This window comes from Astatotilapia calliptera, chromosome 14 (assembly GCF_964374335.1).
Source record: "Astatotilapia calliptera chromosome 14, fAstCal68.1, whole genome shotgun sequence".
Lineage (NCBI taxonomy): Eukaryota > Metazoa > Chordata > Actinopteri > Cichliformes > Cichlidae > Astatotilapia > Astatotilapia calliptera.
In genome coordinates, this window is record NC_137435.1 from 31,683,071 (window position 1) to 31,700,939 (window position 17,869).

General features: G+C 40.9%; 1 protein-coding gene and 1 long non-coding RNA gene across 5 annotated transcripts in view; one reads left to right on the plus strand and one right to left on the minus strand.

Annotated features, from left to right (window-relative positions):
• The window catches only part of lsamp (limbic system associated membrane protein), a 509,494-nt gene that overhangs the window by 480,844 nt on the left and 10,781 nt on the right, over positions 1–17,869 (plus strand). For 2 of the 3 annotated variants that reach the window (XM_026192044.2, XM_026192043.2), the window contains 2 exons: positions 11,617–11,748; positions 14,566–14,704. In XM_026192044.2, the coding sequence (XP_026047829.2) occupies positions 11,617–11,748; positions 14,566–14,704 (271 nt within the window). The remainder of the gene's footprint in view (positions 1–11,616; positions 11,749–14,565; positions 14,705–17,869) is intronic. The other variant, XM_026192046.2, reaches the window with a different exon arrangement.
• Positions 5,986–6,696, minus strand: LOC145420232 (uncharacterized). Of its 2 annotated transcripts, XR_013901544.1 has the most exons (3): positions 6,554–6,696; positions 6,279–6,462; positions 5,986–6,192 (listed from the first exon to the last, which is right to left on the minus strand). It is a non-coding gene; the product is annotated as an uncharacterized LOC145420232 (long non-coding RNA). The 2 variants fall into 2 exon arrangements; XR_013901543.1 differs by lacking the exon at positions 6,554–6,696 and having other exon boundaries at positions 6,279–6,547.

The following is a 17,869-nucleotide window of genomic DNA, read 5'->3' on the forward strand; positions in this document are numbered from 1 at the left end:
CCGGTTGTGTCCATCCCTAAGCAGTCCCTCACCCCTGCAAAGTGCTTTAATTGATATGGAAAACCTCAAGTTGTTCGTGCAAACTTTGCAAACAATGCAAATCAGTATCCGGCACACATTTGCTGAAGTGCACTTCTTCCAAGCTGCTCAACTCGTCCCAACTTGCTCCCAGAAATCCCACTGTTGCATGTCCCAGAGGCCGCAGGGGCTCTCGACAGTAAAATGTGGGTAATTATGTGCATTGTCTTTTCAGAATGGCTGCATCGCAAATTAGAGAATGGCAGAAAAACAATTTGAGCTCAGTGTCCGAGAAGTAGTTAAATACCAGCTTAAAGACCAGCTTTCAATTTTGTTATTAAAGAAATCAGTAACTGATCTGCATTCAGCTGATGCGCTCAGCTATGAGCACAAACACTGAATGCTTTACACACCTGGGACACAGGCTTTTTCTTCACTTTCCAGTCGAGTTTTCCACCAAATTTCACATGCTTTAAAACGATGACGGCAGGGAGACGAGCTGGCTCGGCTGCTCCATTTAGGGCATCACTTCTCAACTGCGGGCAGCTGTAATGCAGCTTGCTGTATAACTTAATCATTCGCAGATGCTTCCTGTAATTCTCCATCATTTCACGCTTTCCATTTACAGTATCCTGTTGTTTTCGTGCATCTTTGAGGGGGGTTACGTCCGCTGCAGTCCAAATTCACACGGCAGAGGTATTACTTTCCAATTCCTCCCTGAAACAGTGCTTATCAAAGAAGCGGTTTCCAGTCACCAAGCACATCAGCAAAGGTAATTTAATTTTAGGTTTAGATTTTAGCCGTTATGGTATAGAGTTCCCTTTGATTAGGAAATAGTTTCTCCCTAAGAGCAGCAGTAGCTCCTAAAATCCAATATGTCTTAATAAGAAGAAGAAAACAGGAACAAATCATGACACTTAGCATTTTCACTGGAAAAATAATAGCTGCTTCCCAGTGTTGTTCATTGATCTGTTGTGCATATAGAGAACAATCCACCACCTATTCCCTCCGTGTTTCTCATCGAGCATTCTATTGTTAGAGCAGCTCAAGGCTACCGGCGCACCAAATGCCCCCACTCCAAGTGCACTGGGAGAAAAGTTGGAAAGAAACACTCTCACTAAGGAAATGTAATCAATAGACTTGTAGCAAAGGCATTTCAGGCAGGGGATCAACTCTGACCTGTATTCAGAGATATTACAGGTGCAAGGGGAGGCACATATATGTGTGAGCTTGGAACAAAAACACAAGATGTAGTTTTAGTGTTTGTGCTGCCAAGAAAGCCTTCACTCTCAGGAGTTTTTCACAGCCATTTGAAGAAATAAAAAAAGAAACCTAAGCGTATCCTGGGTTTACAAAAGAATGTACAGATATAACATATACATGCATAAGTTCGACCTTAACCTCAGATGCTGGGATTAACCCTTTAGCAGAAACACATTTTTGCAGGTGTTCTAAAATTGTCATCCATCAGACTCTGACAGCAGTTTTATGAAAGGCTTTCGTGAAAAATTCCTTCAGCTGCAAAATATTTGTGGTTTCTCTCGCGTCTGTTTTGTCTCCCTGCGCAACATCCGAGTTTGATTCACACATGGGCTTTTTTTAACTGGGGCACTCAATAAACCTACATTTCTTCTCTTTGAGCCGTTGAGTTTGTGTGCTGGTGTGGCTGGGGTCATTATTCTTTGGAAAGATAAATTTCTGGGTTAACTTTCAGCTGTCAGACAGATGGTCTGACGTTATCTCAAAGCACCATTTGATGATGCTCAATTTGTTGTTGAATTCATTGCTTAGTCTTTGAGGGAGTATCGGAGGTCCATCTCATTACATTTTTACCACTGTGCCTCACATTCGGTGTAAAGTTCACTTCCTGGAAAGCTGTGTTTTGTCTGTGGCAAACATGTCCCCATCTTTGACTTAACTGTCCGTTGCTATTTGTCTGCATGTGTGGTGACAAACCATTAAAGCAAAGCCTCCACCGCACATGCTGGTCACATTTGTGCAATCTCTTTGTGACTGCACATGCATCCACTTTGAAACTAACAGTTGCGAGAGCTTTTAGTAGATCTTGAGATGAAAACCAGCTGGTTGTCACTTGAAAACGAGCCACCTGTCGATGAAGTTCCTTTCAGTGGAATGATTTAGTTCAAATCACAGAGATCTTTTTGTAAATCCCTTGCTAGCCGGTCAGCAGCCATAGAGAGAAAAGAGGGAAAAGGGTATTTTTTTTGGAGCCACTTGTAACTGTTCTGAGTACACTAATTGTTGTTGCAAGTGCACAAGATGTCATTTGCTCCACACTATACCAGTTTTCTCCCCAACATGCTAAATACTCTACTACAGTATTAACAGATTCAAATCCCCCCAAAACACAACTTAGTTGAAACATAAACCAGGTTTCGCTCCATTTTTAGTCATGTAGTAATCACCACGTTGCCCATGGTGATGTTTGTAGTGGTCCTGGGTTCTGGTAGGTTTGGTCAGAAAGTGATAACGCAGCATTATAAGTTATAAATAACTGTGCCTGCAAAAGAGTAGGCTGTGATTAATAGTCCACCATCCCTTTTGGCAGTGTCTATCACACATACACACGCACACACACTGGAGGAGGCAGGTCTTCAAATGCCCTGGCTATCAATAATCTGCATCGCTAAATTATAAAGTAACCAACATTCATCATACACCTCTCTGCTATTAGGCTAAGAAACAATCAGGTAGTCTAAGGAGCTTGGAAAGAAAAGCGTATGGACTTCTTTGAGTTGCTTGAAGACGTTTCACCTCTCATCCGAGAAGCTTCTTCAGTTCTAAGGGTCAAATGGTGGAGAGTCCCAGATTTAAACCCAGTGGGACATTCCCCCCAAAGAGGGACAAAGGACCCCCTGACCATCCTCTACCTAATCCCATGAGCCAAGGTGTGAAAGCGGGTGTGGGTCACAATCAGCCAGGGTTTTGGGTGAGTTCATTGTGAAACCTGGCCCCACCCTATCATCCTGAGGTCAGATGGCCCAGGATGTGAGTGGGCGTTAAGGCGTCTGGGGAGGGAACTCAAAAACTGGATTATAGATGGCAGAGAGTTGGTGTCATAAACCACCGCCTCTGTTCAAAGATGGTCGCTCACAGTGGACATAGATGATAGATGGCTTCTTTCACTCCTCTTTCAAACCATCTGTCCTCTCTGTCCAAAATATGAACGTTGGCATCCTCGAAAGAGTGTCCTTTATCCTTAACCCTTTAGAGCCGATTGGAGCGGGAACGCTCTGTTATGCGTAACTATTTTTAAATCCCAGTAGCACTGCAACCACGTAAGCTAGCACAAAAAATTTTTTTGCATATGAAACCGGAGGAGTTGTACTTACATCTTATGCCATCAGCTTGTCCTAGGTCACGGTTTCCTTCCACATAAAGCTTTGCAAAAACTGCATAAAAAGCACTTGCAGCAACAAAAACATAATATTCCAGAAACACGCTTTACCGATCCGATCAGCTGTCCATAACACTTCCTACGTTGGAATACATGTCAGCACGAACTTTTGCATTTCCGCCATTACTTGCCCGAAACCGGAAGTGACGTCATTTTCGCGGAAATGTAGTCTTTTTTGCGATCAGGGCCTCAGGGCCTATACTGCTCTTTTTAAACGTTATCTTTGACTTTATGACTTTCTGTGTCGTTTCTGGGATGCTTAGGACTCATATTGCACTGCTGGAAATAGTTTATTTTGATGCATATGCTGCTTTTTTGCAAATTTGCAGTATAATATTTATTTTCGTTTTTCCTGCAGTGTATAAAAATTGGTGTATTTCAAAAATAAAACTATGAAGACACTCAAAATAAATTTCCTGTGGTGGGAAACTATTTTGTGCAACTTTTTTGTATTTGCAGTTTTGAGGGATAAGCCTCTTAAATTTCTCTAACTACAAATATATGTTAAAAAATCAAAAACGATTTTCAATTTTTTTGTAGTTTATTGCACTTTTTTGCAATTTATGTAATTACTATGCACTTAATGAATACATGTTATTAAAATCTGGGCTATAATGGTTGTATTGATGTATAGCAACTTGAAATGCTCCCAAAAATGGCTCCACAGCATGTAAAAATATAATATAAGCTCTGGCGGACTTGGTTCTATGGTAGGTCTTAAATTAAGATGCAGATGGACTGCTGAGTCTTGTCCTGTGGAGGTGGCTCTTCTATGGTGTGCCATGCGCTTGTGAAGTGGCTGTTTGGTCTCTCCAATGTAGAGGTCTGGGCATTCCTCGCTGCACTGTACAGCATACACCACATTGTTAAGTCTGTGTTTTGGAGTTTTGTCTTTCGGGTGAACCAGTTTCTCTCTGAGCATGTTGCTGGGTCTGAAGTACACTGGGATGTCGTGCTTGGAGAAAACTCTCCTGAGTTTCTCTGATACACCGGCTACATAGGGGATGACAATGTTGTTGCGTCTGTCTTTCTTATCCTCACTCGCTGGTGTCTGATCTTCTTTTCTGTGCCTCTTTGCTGACTGTAAAAACGCCCATTTAGGATAGCCGCATGTTTTGAGTGCTTCCTTTACATGCATGTGTTCCTTCCTTCAGGCTTAGAAGGAACATGTTCTGCCCGGTGGTGTAGGGTCCTAATTACTCCAAGTTTGTGTTCCAGAGGACAAATCTCAGCTAGCTTGGAAATGCCTTGGTGTTCCCCCAGAAAAGCTAGAGGAGGTGACTGCTGCTCCTGTGACCTTAACTCAGACTGATGGATGGACTTTGTAGAGAAATTTTACAAGCCTAGTTTTTAGTTTTATTTTAGTCAAGTAAAACGTTTTGGTGTTTTCAAAATCAATGAATGCAACAATTCCTATCCTGCTGCCTGCCCTTTGACAGTTGGAAACAGGACATTTTTTGCATTTAATTAATGTTTCAGTAATTAGAAAGCTTCAGGCTTCATGTACTTTATCTTGTACATGTAAAAAATGTATTTTTTTCTCTATTATGGTTTAACAGTCATTAGTGTCCATTTTTTGTCTGAAGGTTGTAGTGAGCAATAGACCTTGGCATGTTGATAACTCACATTTCATCCAAGAGGTTTAAACAAGAAAGTTTTTACCAGTTACTCCTCTATATAAGGAGGCTCTATATAATAATTGCTGTCTGGAAACTGGAAACTGAAGAAATACAGGAATGCAATAACTTTCCATGTTATGAAAAGGTCAACAAAACGTTATTTATTTAAATGTATCAACACGCATGCTATATTTCAAAAGAGGCTCAAATGTTTACTTATCTAAATTGTGCAAAATAGCCAACAGCTATGAGATATTAAAGTATTTTTTCAAGCAGAACATCAATATCAAAGTGTTTCATGAAATCTGAAGGCCTCACTTACATTTACATAATTACCATTTGCAGCGTAGCAGCTGAAAGCTTACAGTTAGTTGGTAAATCCTAATTTACCGTAGATTTAATGACAATTATTGCCAACTGTCATTGTAGCTCTGTTAAAGCTAATAATTGGTACTTCTGTGATATGGTGACACCAGAAGGCAAACATTTAGTCTGTCTTGTTATTCTTATTTGTGGAAGTAGATATACAAATTATTAGCTTGTTTTTTATGATAAATTAGTAAATTGTCTGTGTTTGCTTTCAAAATCTAAAACTAGTTCAGAATTTTCCTGTTTTAGTTTTTATCTCGGGAGTTATCAAGAAGCAAGTATATTGCTATAGGTTGGAAACATTCTCGGCTGTGAAGTAACTTTTACTGGCTGTCAGTGACGCTAATGGCATTATTAGCTATAGCTAGCTATAACTCCTGTCTTGGGTTAGTCAGATAATACAGCATTTATCAAATGTTGATATAAGTACTTTCAGCAATTACAGGCAGAAGAATTAGTATAACAGTAACTTCTGAACATCAAAAAGGGTGATATTGTCACGGCCGAGGCCGCTTCAAAAGGTGACAGGACTCAAATGCAGGACGCTGAACAGCACGTAAGTAGTTTTAGAGACGATGTTTAATTACTCAGAAAATATTCATAAACAGGAAAGTGAGTTTAACAAGTACGAAGTGCCACAACTGAATCAACAGGGGTCTTAAGCCGCCTGGGCTAAGTAACAGTCTGGTCCTGGTCAGTGGGAACAGCAGTTCCGGGGATTGGGCTGGAGAGCGAGTCACACTAGGTCCAGGAAAAGGGTCAGGGTCACTGTAAACAGAGTACAGACGTTCAGGTATGGATAAGGAGACATATGGATACGCTGTTTGTTCAAAATCCTTCTTCGTACTGCGTACTTGCCGCGGGTGGTCGGAGATGACGTGGAGGGGTGAGTGGTCCGGGTGTGTGGTCCAAAACTCCTGGCGTGGAGGCAGAGAGGCAGGTAGGTGGTTCGGGTGAACAGCCTGTGGGACTGTCAGGTGGTCCAGTATCCGGGTTGGAGCTCTTCGGCAGAGATTAGTGTTTGGCAGCTTGGTGTGGCTATGAAAAAGACGCACAATGAGACAAACACACAATGAGACGAGGTGATTCACAAAGTGCATGCGGAATCATGGTGGTGGCCTGCACTGACTGGTGTTAGCTGAGAATCTGGCGAAGAGAGGTTGAGTGCGCTGGCCTTATGAGTCCCCGGCTAAATTACCCACAGGTGTGAGCGATCAGCAAAACACTGAGGCTCCTCCCAGGGGTGGAGATGCCGGCTCGGAGGGAGACACACTGGCACACACCCGGACCATGACAGATATATGTGAATATACAGTACAAGTGATCTTTCTAGCCATGCATAGCTTAGCTCTGATGCTAAATGTTTCAATATAACAGTAAACAGTGGAAAGATCAGGTTGATGATAGACATTTGTGATGTACAGCGAACGATTACATTTTAGATCCCCTGTCTGGTTTATGACCAAATTCCCGTTAGCCTCAGCTGTGTTCAGTCTTTAATGGTAATTTTTAGAAATGTGAGCGTGCTAGCACACAAAGTAAACCATAACATCAGTGTCATCCTTGTGTATACTGCAGGAGAAAATGCTTCATTTAGGTAAAGCAAGTATTCAAAATACATTCACGGCATGACCTTGCCTTACTTAATGTATTCCTTTCCTATCTGACACCCACTCACTCTCTACTATCCAGATTAGCATAGAAATGTGATGATATAATATAGTGTAATGCCAGGTTTCATGGGGCTTTTCTAATGTGCACACTTTTGAGTCAGTCCCCGCTCTCGGTGCTCCCTGAAAAACCTTCAAGGAAATCTCTGTTCACCCCTGAATTCATGCGTGCAGGCTTCATACTCACCATAGAGACATTACGCCTCTGCACGCAGCGTGGGCACGTGTATGTACACATGCGCTGAGATTGTACACACACTCAAATCAATTCCCCTTAGACAAGATTAGCCAATCTATCTTCATTACGCTTCATTAAATAGATAACATGTGACGCGCTCGCTCAGTGTGTAGGATGTATTCTCCTGTGGGCGCAGACAAAGATGTGTGAAATGTAATTAATTGTTTCTTTACACAATACGTCTCGTTCCATTAATGAAAGTGATTGAGTTCCTCTTTATACACTCCAGGTTAGACTGGTGACAGTTCATTTCTACATTTTAACTAGTCTAGCTACTTCCTCTCATCTTGTTCAAATTTGCTCCTCTCTTCACTTTCTGTCTCTTTTCTTTGATCTTTTGCATTCACCTGGTCCCCCCACCCACCCAGCACTGAAAACCAAAGTGCTGAAGAAGATAGTGAGCTTCAAGACAATTTCCATGGCAACAGATTTTCAATCATACCTCTCCAATAACATTGCTCTGACAGTTCGTCCAGGGAGGGCTGAATATGATGTGGCTTAGACTTTGATCACGATCCCACTGATCTTTCAATCAACGTCAGATAATATTGAATCTCAGCTGACCTCCATCTCCATTAAGCAGCTGATTTAATCATTTAGCTTTCTCTCAGTTTCAAATATTGAAACTGCACACTGGGTTATAGATATCTGAAGGCATAAAATAATGCGACTAATTTTTATGCAGTAGTCATTACCTGGGGTTTTTCTCTGAGATTTATCGCAGAGATGTCAAAAGCAAAACTCCCATTGTTTGACTAACCTCCCGTGTCAGAGTCCCTGACACTTTCTCAGTGTTTCTCAGGGTGAGCGGTTCTGGGTTTCACAGAGCCTGAAGCCCCCTCGCTGCAAACTTTAGCGTGGTCTCGCCCACAGCTGAGACCGCTGACATTTACTGTTGTTACAAACAGCGCATTTTCTCACTCACCCGTGAGATCTCCCCTCTGCAATTTATTTCCACCACCACGATTCCATCATCCCACATTTCTTTTTAGATTAAGTGAAGTATCAGTCGATGTTGTAGTAGATATTATATTTCTCTTGGTCCTCGGAGAGTCCCTCTCCAATGCAGATAATTGCATCTTTTTTGAAGAAGAAGAAATTCACCAAGATCTGAACTTTTGGTTCATCTGCTTTTTCAAGAAGTTACTGCAATTTCCTAAAACTTCATTTACCACGAGGTGTAGATGTGTAGAATGGATACTGAAGTAAAGCTTGTTATTTTTGTTTGTTTTTTGTTTAGACCCAAATTATCACATATCAGTCCAGTTAGTTCCGATGCCACACATTCAACACATGAATTAATTGTGATATTACACACAATGATAGCACCACCTCTATGACTGAAGATGAAACACAGTTAGCATGGTAGCACATCAAAGAATGTGCCATTGTTACCTCCTGACCCCACCCATAGATCTCTAATAAGACATAGCAGATCTTTGCTAATGAGATGCCGAGCCACTGTGTTCTTTACATGGGTAATTAGCCGGATTGCTCGTTAAACAATTAGTCAGATATCTCTCTGGTAGTCTCTGTACACTCTGTTCACACACTTTGTCCGACATTTGCAGATGCCCATTCCTACCTTAATTGAAGCTTTCAGACAAAGCAACTAATTCAAGTCTGCGTAACAAATTGTTGAATATTAGCTGCACTTTCACCTGTACAGTCCATCTAAGTCAGTTGGAATTTTTGAGCATGAGCCGACTGTGAATTTAAATGTTTGCTTCTGTTGTGGAATATGAGCATGAACGCATCCTATAATTTAAAATTGTCCCTTATTTATTTAGGCCTTTTTCTTGAGTGAGCCTCAAACAAATTTATGGTGTGAGTGCAGTGCATGTGTGATGTGTGGCTACAAATACCTGTTTACTGGTCCAATTGGGACGCCGTACATGACAATTCCTGCAAATCCAAAAATCCCACAGGCACCCCTTTGTGACTGACCAGGTGTGTGGAAATGAGAAGGCTTTGTCTCTCTTTCTCGAGTTGCAGCGGGTGTGTGTGTTCACTGCCTAGTTCTACATCAGTAATGCCTAAGGGCAGAGACTACCTCAAAGTGCTCTCCGTTTCCCAAGTGTGGCTAATTAGTGCAGCTACGAACGAGGACAACACTTCACATAAGCAGGCTGTCACCTTTGAAGATATATGTCATATCACCTTGAAATGTGAAATAAGACAAAGTTGGAAAGAAATACATACATTGCATAATATTTGAGCCCCAAAGCTTCTAGTATATTTAATATCTGAGTCAGATTGGCCATTTTGCCTTTCATTCTAAACGTGGCCATGCAAAGCGTGGTGGAGTGGGCGGCAAAATAATGGCAGTAATCTTATTAAATCGTATATCATGAAAACACTGGTGAATTCTGTTTTGTTGGTTGTTATGTAAACTATGGGGGAAAAAATCATATAGTCTGAGCGTATATTAAAAAAGGCTTAAATAAACTGCACACAGGAGCGTCACACATTCAGTAAAGTGACTGTATGTAATGCCATGTGGCTCCATGCAGCTTTTTGGCTATCTGAGCTGGCTGTTTCTTGGCTGAAAGCAGACTTCCCACACTGAGCTCATCAAAGAAAAAGCAGCAACACAACTTTCAAGAGGCCCTTCTCGTACCCAGGGAAACAAATACTGCCATTTTGTAAGGAGCATGTTGTGGAGACGAGTCCCATTGTTAGCTAAACTTAGTTCTTCACTGGCAGCGACGTATATTTTGGGTCATAGTCATGTTGGAAGACAAAGTGACCACCCAGACTCAGTTTTGCTGCTGATTGCTTGACATGTTCACATATTTCTTCCTTCATGATTCCTTCCACTTTGATGAGATTCCCACTTCCAGTCTTTGAAATTTTTGGCTTCCTACTTCTGCGTGGCTTTCTTTGAATTTCTCCATGATACTTCTCACCTCAGTTGACACTTGGAAACTCTGTGACAACTGTGTGGATCCATCTCCTGCTTTATGAACATCAGCGGTTCTTTTTCTCAAGTCTAAACTGATTTCTTTTGTCTTTGACAAATTTGATACTTTCTAACTAACAGCTCAAACTGTCGCTGAAGTTTTGATACTATGTGTAAATTGGAAAATAACACTCATTTTTAACTTAAGCTTTGAGCATTATAAAGTTTAAGCACTTCATGGCAGTGGTTTGTGCTCTGGCTCACTAAAAGGGTCAGTTGTTTAAGAGGGCTAATAATATAGATTCTGGTAATTTGGGTTTTTTCTGAAATAATTCTTTTATTGTGTAAAAATATATTTTTAAATTTGCCTTTTAAGGAAAATTAGGATGTTTAGAAATGCTATGGTGAAAATCCCATGCTCTGTTAAAAAAGACTTTGGAAAATTTTTAATAATTTTGTTTGATTGCCTTATATTGCTTCCTTAGCCGGTAATCATCTTGTGCTAAACAATCCAGGCCTCAGAAGTCTTCAGTACAGAACAGGATCTCAGCTTGTTTCACTTGCTTGTGCTTGCTCTGTTTTTTCCACAGCACAGGACAGAGGCTCTCTTGTAGAGCACACGTAGGTTCATGATTGTTGGAAGTGGCAACACATTCTCCACTCACATGACATACAAATTTGTTTGAATACTCAATATGGCAATTTTTACAGCAACAACTGTTGTTGAGCAAATGTTGGAATCCCTTGCTTGAACCCTACATGAACCTGCACACTAGCTTAACCATGTCCGTGCATAGTGTCTTTTCCAAAATTTAACCATGTACTTTTTCTTGCCTGAAACCTCACAATCTTATTTTATTATTATTTTTTGCCGAAACATTCCCAAGGAGTCAAAGCAAAAGTAAAAAGCAATGAATAAGTGAACAGTGAGCTTCCAAATGGGACACAAACCCCACATCTACGCAGCTTATGCATCACTAATGCCAAGGAAAACCTTGTGCATCTGACAGAACAGCCGTATTTGATGCATTCGGATGAGAACACCTCGGGTTTAACGCAAATAAAATAGGGCATGTTAATTATTGAGCTTAAGACTTGCTGTTTTCTGCTGTTTTCATCTTTTTTGCTAAGCTAGGCTTTTGGCTTCGAAAATAACAGCAGTATCAATTTCCACAATATGTTGAGCTGTTCCTTTTAAAATTGAACGGCACTTCATTAGTCATTGTTTTACCACTGATCATACAGCAGAAATCCATCATTTAGTCAGTTTCTCTGTCACTTTAATTCGTGTACCCTCCCGCTCTGCCTGCTCTCTTTGTTCCTCTCCCTGGTACCTCCTTCACTCATACCTCCACCTCTTTTGTCTTTCTGTCTCACTGCAGCCGAGCCGTTGGACGGAGAAGAGTACCTGGACATTATAGGCATCATGCGAACCCAAGCAGGCCGCTATGAATGTAAGGCCAGCAACGACGTCGCCACTCCCGATGTCAAATACGTCAATGTGATTGTCAACTGTAAGTAAATACAGAGCGCAGTGCGTGCTTTATTCCAAACTGAACACTGATCAATATCCTTGACACATTTAATGTCAAGCATTTAATATGACGATACACTCGGTGGATAAAAGCCTATAAAAGTCAAGATTGGAGGATAGGCATATGGGTAGAAGCATATAGAGTGTAACAGTATGACATGGAGTGAAGGACGTATGTTGAAATTTTTGGAGCACCCTTCAATCTTCTCAAGATGAGTCCAGGTAGAAAGAGAAGCTCAGTAACATTGATTGCAGAAGTCATTGCCATGGTAATTCTCACATAACACATCATCATTTAAAGGATACTTCAAACTTCTAAACAAGACCACGTAATCACGTCCTTTCCACGGTTTATATCCTGTCAAGTGTTAATACACTCGTCGGCTGTTCAGGATTGATGAAGAGCTCATGAGCCATCGCAAACCAACACCTCCCCCGAAGAGAAGTTACAGAATTCTCTTTGATCTGAATAAATCATGGATGGCTGTTTGCCCAAACCGCACTTTAGCCAACACTGAGTGCCTGAATTAAATGATAAAGATTATTTTATTAAACCATTTCCTATCCTGACTGGAAAATGGGCATTAATCCACTTGGGACACATTTTTGGCCATTGGGGTGGAAAATGATTATGTGTGGATGATGAATGCTAATATACTTGATAAATGTGAACTCAGTCGATTAAGTTCACTGATTAATCGAGACCTGGATAATCTGTTTGACATCGTTTTTTGAGCTGTGAGAGCTAAAACTGGAGCAAAATCTTACACTGAATCTACAAAATGTGGCAAACACTCAACTCACAAGTCGCAAAAAGTTGATTCTGTTCACCTGGACGTTTGCAGCGTTTTCAGTGGGAGAAATGTTTTGTCACTCATTCAAGTGACTTCTTCAGTCTCAGCTGACTGCAGGTTTCCCCAACCTTATAAACAGTACATTTGCACAATAACTGAACCTAGAGCACTAAATGAACAACGGGCTATAAGATCAGTACCTTCATCACTGATTATTATGCAAATTATCATGACCATTGATCAGAAATTGTTTATTTTTTTATTTTTTTATTTTTTGCCTGTCCCATTTGGTTCTTTAGCCATCAGAATTGTTGTCTGAAGACCAACAAGGATACCCAATGGATTTATTTTGCCAAATGGATCATCGTGGCATTGCCGTATTGGTCCATTTGATCGACCTTTGTTTTTATTATTTATTTTATTTTCAGATGTTACAGACGGGACAGACATGAGTGAGGGATAGGAAAAGGAGAAAGAAAGAGGAAGGAAAAGAAAAACAGAAGGGAAGAGGGACAGTGAGAAAGGGAAAAAAATAAAATAAAATAAAATAAAATCTACTGGATCACCTGTTGAGAGAAGAAGAATAGAAAACAAGCAAAAAAAACCAAAGCAACATACTAAACACAACACCATCGCATTAATCTAGCTAAGTGTAAACAGCAGTAAATACTAAATATTCAATGTTGTTGTGCAGCACGCAGGACAGACAGCGCACAATGTGCTTTGAAGTAGCAGCCAAGAAAGGTGTAATTTAAGTCTACGAGCAGTGAACACCCGTGTGCACACCTGTGTGGATCAGCGCGCTTGTATTCAAATGGTTTCCACATGTAATGGTCTGCAAGAGGATGTAACGAGCCATAGCCCCGTCCCCCAGGGCATGAAGCAGGCATGGAGGAGATCCAGGCCCCAGACATCCAGAGGCCCCAGAGTGCAAGAGCCCAAGGAGGACCACCGGAGGGGCATCCGTGCCACCTTCATGGGAAGGGCTGAGGATCCCCAGACGAGGCGTCACCCAGTAGCCACCGAGCAGAAGCTAGAGGGGGCCAGCACTGCCGGCAGCCAGCTGTGCCAGAGTGAACCGAGCCGCAGGCCCAGAGGCCGGAGGCCCAAGGGCCCCCCGCACCCCGGAGGAGGCCTGACCGAGCAACAGGCGCCAGGCCCCGCCAAGTAGCCACCGGGAGTGAGCTGGTACATACCTGAGCGCCCAGCCCCGGACACCAAGAACCACCAATGCACCGACCCCTGAGGGCATCAGTCACCGGCAGGGAAATTGTTTATAAGGTTGGGGAAACGCTGCAAACGTCCAGGTGAACAGATTCAACCTTTTTACTTGCCTGGATGATTGAGCATGCATCAAGTCAACTCACAAGTGTTTGTGATTAAATTCAAATTTCCTTTGCACCGCACTCACAGTTCTGCTCAGAAGTTTATGTACAGTCATTGTGGACTTGACCGTCAAGGTCATTTGGGGATTTAACGATGTCTTTGAACTGTTCTTTTTCATGACTTGACTTTTTAATTACAAAAACTGGGAGCACAAGTTTGAATGTACTTTGGATTTACTTTGAATTTACCTCCACTAATATCTGGTTTAATGTTCCTAAGCAAATTGCACCTCAACCAGATGCTACCAAGGTTCTGGCATTCTGGTTGTTATTTCTCTTGACAGAATCGGTAGAGTTCATTTAAATTGGTTGGTTTCCTGGCACAGACTCTACTTTTAAGCCCAGTCCACAAATTTTCAGTGGAGATGAGGTTGGAGCTTTAAGTCATTACAATCATTAAGGACATGTGCTGTATAAACATTCCACTCTGGAAAAGAACAGTTGAAAGAAGTCATTAAACGACTCAAATTACCCCGACATTTATACCCATGATGAGTGTATGTAAACTTCTGACCACAACTGTATATTAGTAATGCTGTTCAGACATGCTTGTCACTATATTAGTCTGACTATTTCAAAGATACCTATCCCCACACATTAACGTGTGACTTATGTCAGCATTGCGTGACTCTGCAGATCCTCCAACAATAAAGAAAACCCAGAGCTCCGAGACTCCCGTGGGCCGCAACGGGACACTGCGGTGTGAAGTAACCGCAGTCCCCACACCAGAGTTCGAATGGTACAGAGACGATAAAAGGTAAAAGCATTACCCGCTTGTTTTTTTTGTTTTTTTTACACTGCAAACCACACTACACACTACTAGAACTGCATAAACAATGACTTGAAGGAGAGATAACACAACATTCAGCTGTCAAGATCAAATTTCAGTGAAAAATGCTGGCAGTCTAAAGTTGCAGATAAATAGAGTTCACATAGTGGCTCAAGTTCAGGTTGTAATCTCAGCCTGTGTGTTTTCTTTGCCTCCACAAAGACCAATCAAGGGCTAAGAGTGAACTAAAATATTAATACAGTTGAAACAACAACATCAGGCGCATACAATCAAGCTGTGTACCAACAACCCATTACATAGAGGGCAAGCCATCAGCCTCCCTTACCACAAACAACCATGGCAACTCACTGACTGATGGTAATGAACTCCTGTAGTGTTTCAAGACGGAAAACCTTCTCTCATTTAAAATGACTGGAAACTGCACAGTCCTGGAAAAAAGCCTTCACGATGTTTGAAACGCTCATACTCGACGTGAATTACAATCCTTTCCTGGAACCTTTTTATGTCTGATCATTATTAATTAGTTACAGCTAAAGTGCTGCTGGTCACAGGCAACTGATGAAAGCGTGCGGAAATGACTCTGAATGGACTTGACCTCTCTTGGCCCAAGGCAGTCAGAAAACTTGATTTAGGTTGTTGGCTTTGCACCTAAAGTAATCATAGAGGCTAAATAGATTTTATAAGAATTAAGTGCGAGTAATGAATTAACTCACTGTATGAGCTGTCTTTAAATAACAGGGCAACAGCAAGGTCCTGCTTGTTGTTGTGCATTAAAAACGGCTTCCATCAGTATCGTTCTGCATGGTTTGTCCTGAGTTGATCCCTTCTCAGCCTCTAAGTGTTTTTTTCATATTTTCAGTGCTAGGCATGCTCTGTATTATGACCCAGTGGTTATAATGGATTGCTTTGATTCCTTTGTCAAATGTGCTCTTACAGTGGTCCCCATTGTCACACCCTTGTCTGGCTTTGATAACATCGTCCGTGTAGTTCATTGGTGAGTAATCACCCACTTTATCGTTCACTCTGCTGCTATTCTGTTGTTAATTGAACATCGCAGCAGTGGTTTCTGTGACATTCTTTTGAGAAGAGAAAAACGACACCAGATCGGCCTTGCTGCTACTTTATATGGTGTAGCTGCTGAAAATCTCAGAAACTCTTTTCCTTTTCTTTTTTTACTGAAAGTAATTCCACTGAAATGGAAATCTGGATCCCTGCACTGTACTGTCTCCTGTGAAATTGCCAATTGTGTGACCAGACACAGATGTTTATTGGAAAGCTATCTCTTTTAAGTGTCATGCGTGTGCCTGAAAAACACTTGAAGAGGAAGGAAATGTAATGACATTCAAAGGGAATGACAAGCCAGTGCCTCAGTTTCAACACTTGTCATTTAATAACCTGAGAAATTTCCTCCTCAGCTGCAGACTCAACGGCTGAGTCAGTGTGGGAACGCAGAGGGCTCGACGGGAACAAGCTAATGATAAGAAAAAATAAATAAAGACGAAAAATACATGCTGCAGTAAAAGTTCACCGAAGACTGTAGGAAAAATATTGGAAGAGTGTTATCACAGATATACTCTCTAAAGCAATAGTCCTATCATGACAGTGCTTGAAAAGAAAGATTAATGGTAGTAGCTGAAATATTTTTGCATTATCTGTTGTTTCCAACTCTCATCCATCTCAGTTGTTTTGTCCCGCAGAGGATTTTGGCCGTGCGCCCATTCAAGGCACCCTTCTTCCTCTACGCCAGTGGAAAATGTTATTGCTCTTTCTCCTTGGACGATGGTGATGTTAATGCACAATAATAATATCATTTATCTTTGCTTGGCTTTTTAATTTTACTGCCTGGTTGTGTCTTATTTACCTGATTCTTTACAGGAGGTCTTGCTCCTGCGCTTGTTTCCTCCTTAATTAGTTTAACCTCGTACACACACAGATTATCAGATAATATCTGCATTTAAATTCAATTGTATGTAATGGGCTGTTGCCCAGTCTTAGATTCTCATATGGCATATATGTGGTTAAAGGTGTAAGATTTAGGGTAGATCCTCATTTCCAGTTGCCTACTTTTTATGTCCGCAGACTTCAAGTAAAAGATTATCATACCACCCGTTTTGGAAAAGTGTGTACTTCCTAATTGTCAGCAGGGGTTTATTCTTCTTCTTCTTCTTTAATCTGCTTATATAAAATCTGTGGCTCCAACTTGCTATGTTGGTTGACAGCATCTTCTGCTATTTTAGTGTGATACATAATGTTTCTGTATGAATTACACTGAAATGAGAAGAGGCCTAAAACATGTAATATTGGGCAAAAGCACGGTCTATTAAAAGAGAAATGTTCTAGTCGAGTGCCCCGGCCTCGACAGCTAAATACCTGTAAAAGATAAACAAGGTTCTTCAAGTCTGTGCTACATTGAATTAAGGATAAACATTAGCTCTAATATTAATAATAAAACAGTTCAGGATATTGCTCTTAGTATTCATATTTTTAAACATATTCAAATGTTATACATTAAATTTTAGCAACATCAGAAAAGGCTTTGATAATAAAACTTTTTTGGCTAATGAAACCATACCTTTGCTAATGTTCTCAAGTTCTTCACTGTTTAAAACAAAGGAAGCTGCTGTAGCTAATGAGCAGTGTGCCTGATCTTTAGAAGGAACACTTCTTTGCTATTTAGCTGGTGTGCTAACAACTGCAGCTCAGGTTTATGCTGATAAACACTGTGCCCTTTTTGATTGGAAAGCTATAAAAATCTCTAATGGTCATCATTCATTCCCTTTCATCTCAACTTGATGAAATCTTTATAGGTGATATCACTAATAACAACTGACAAATTAACAACTCTCCTATACTCCTTTGATCAGATAAGCTCAAAATCAGACAGCTAAGTTCGGCAGGGAAGTGTGTTATAATTGAAAGGAAAGAACTCTTTTCTTCTCATTTCTACATTTTTTAGAAGTATATTTAAAAGTTCCACTGAAGTTTTCTCATTAGCTTTGGTCTTTTGTTGTGTTAAGCCTTGTTTAATCCTTCCTGTACATGGTATTTAGGTAAACAGGGTCGCTATTCTAATTAGCGAAACCTCTCAGATCTAGGATTATTCTGGTTAAATCTCATTGTATTTGATAACTT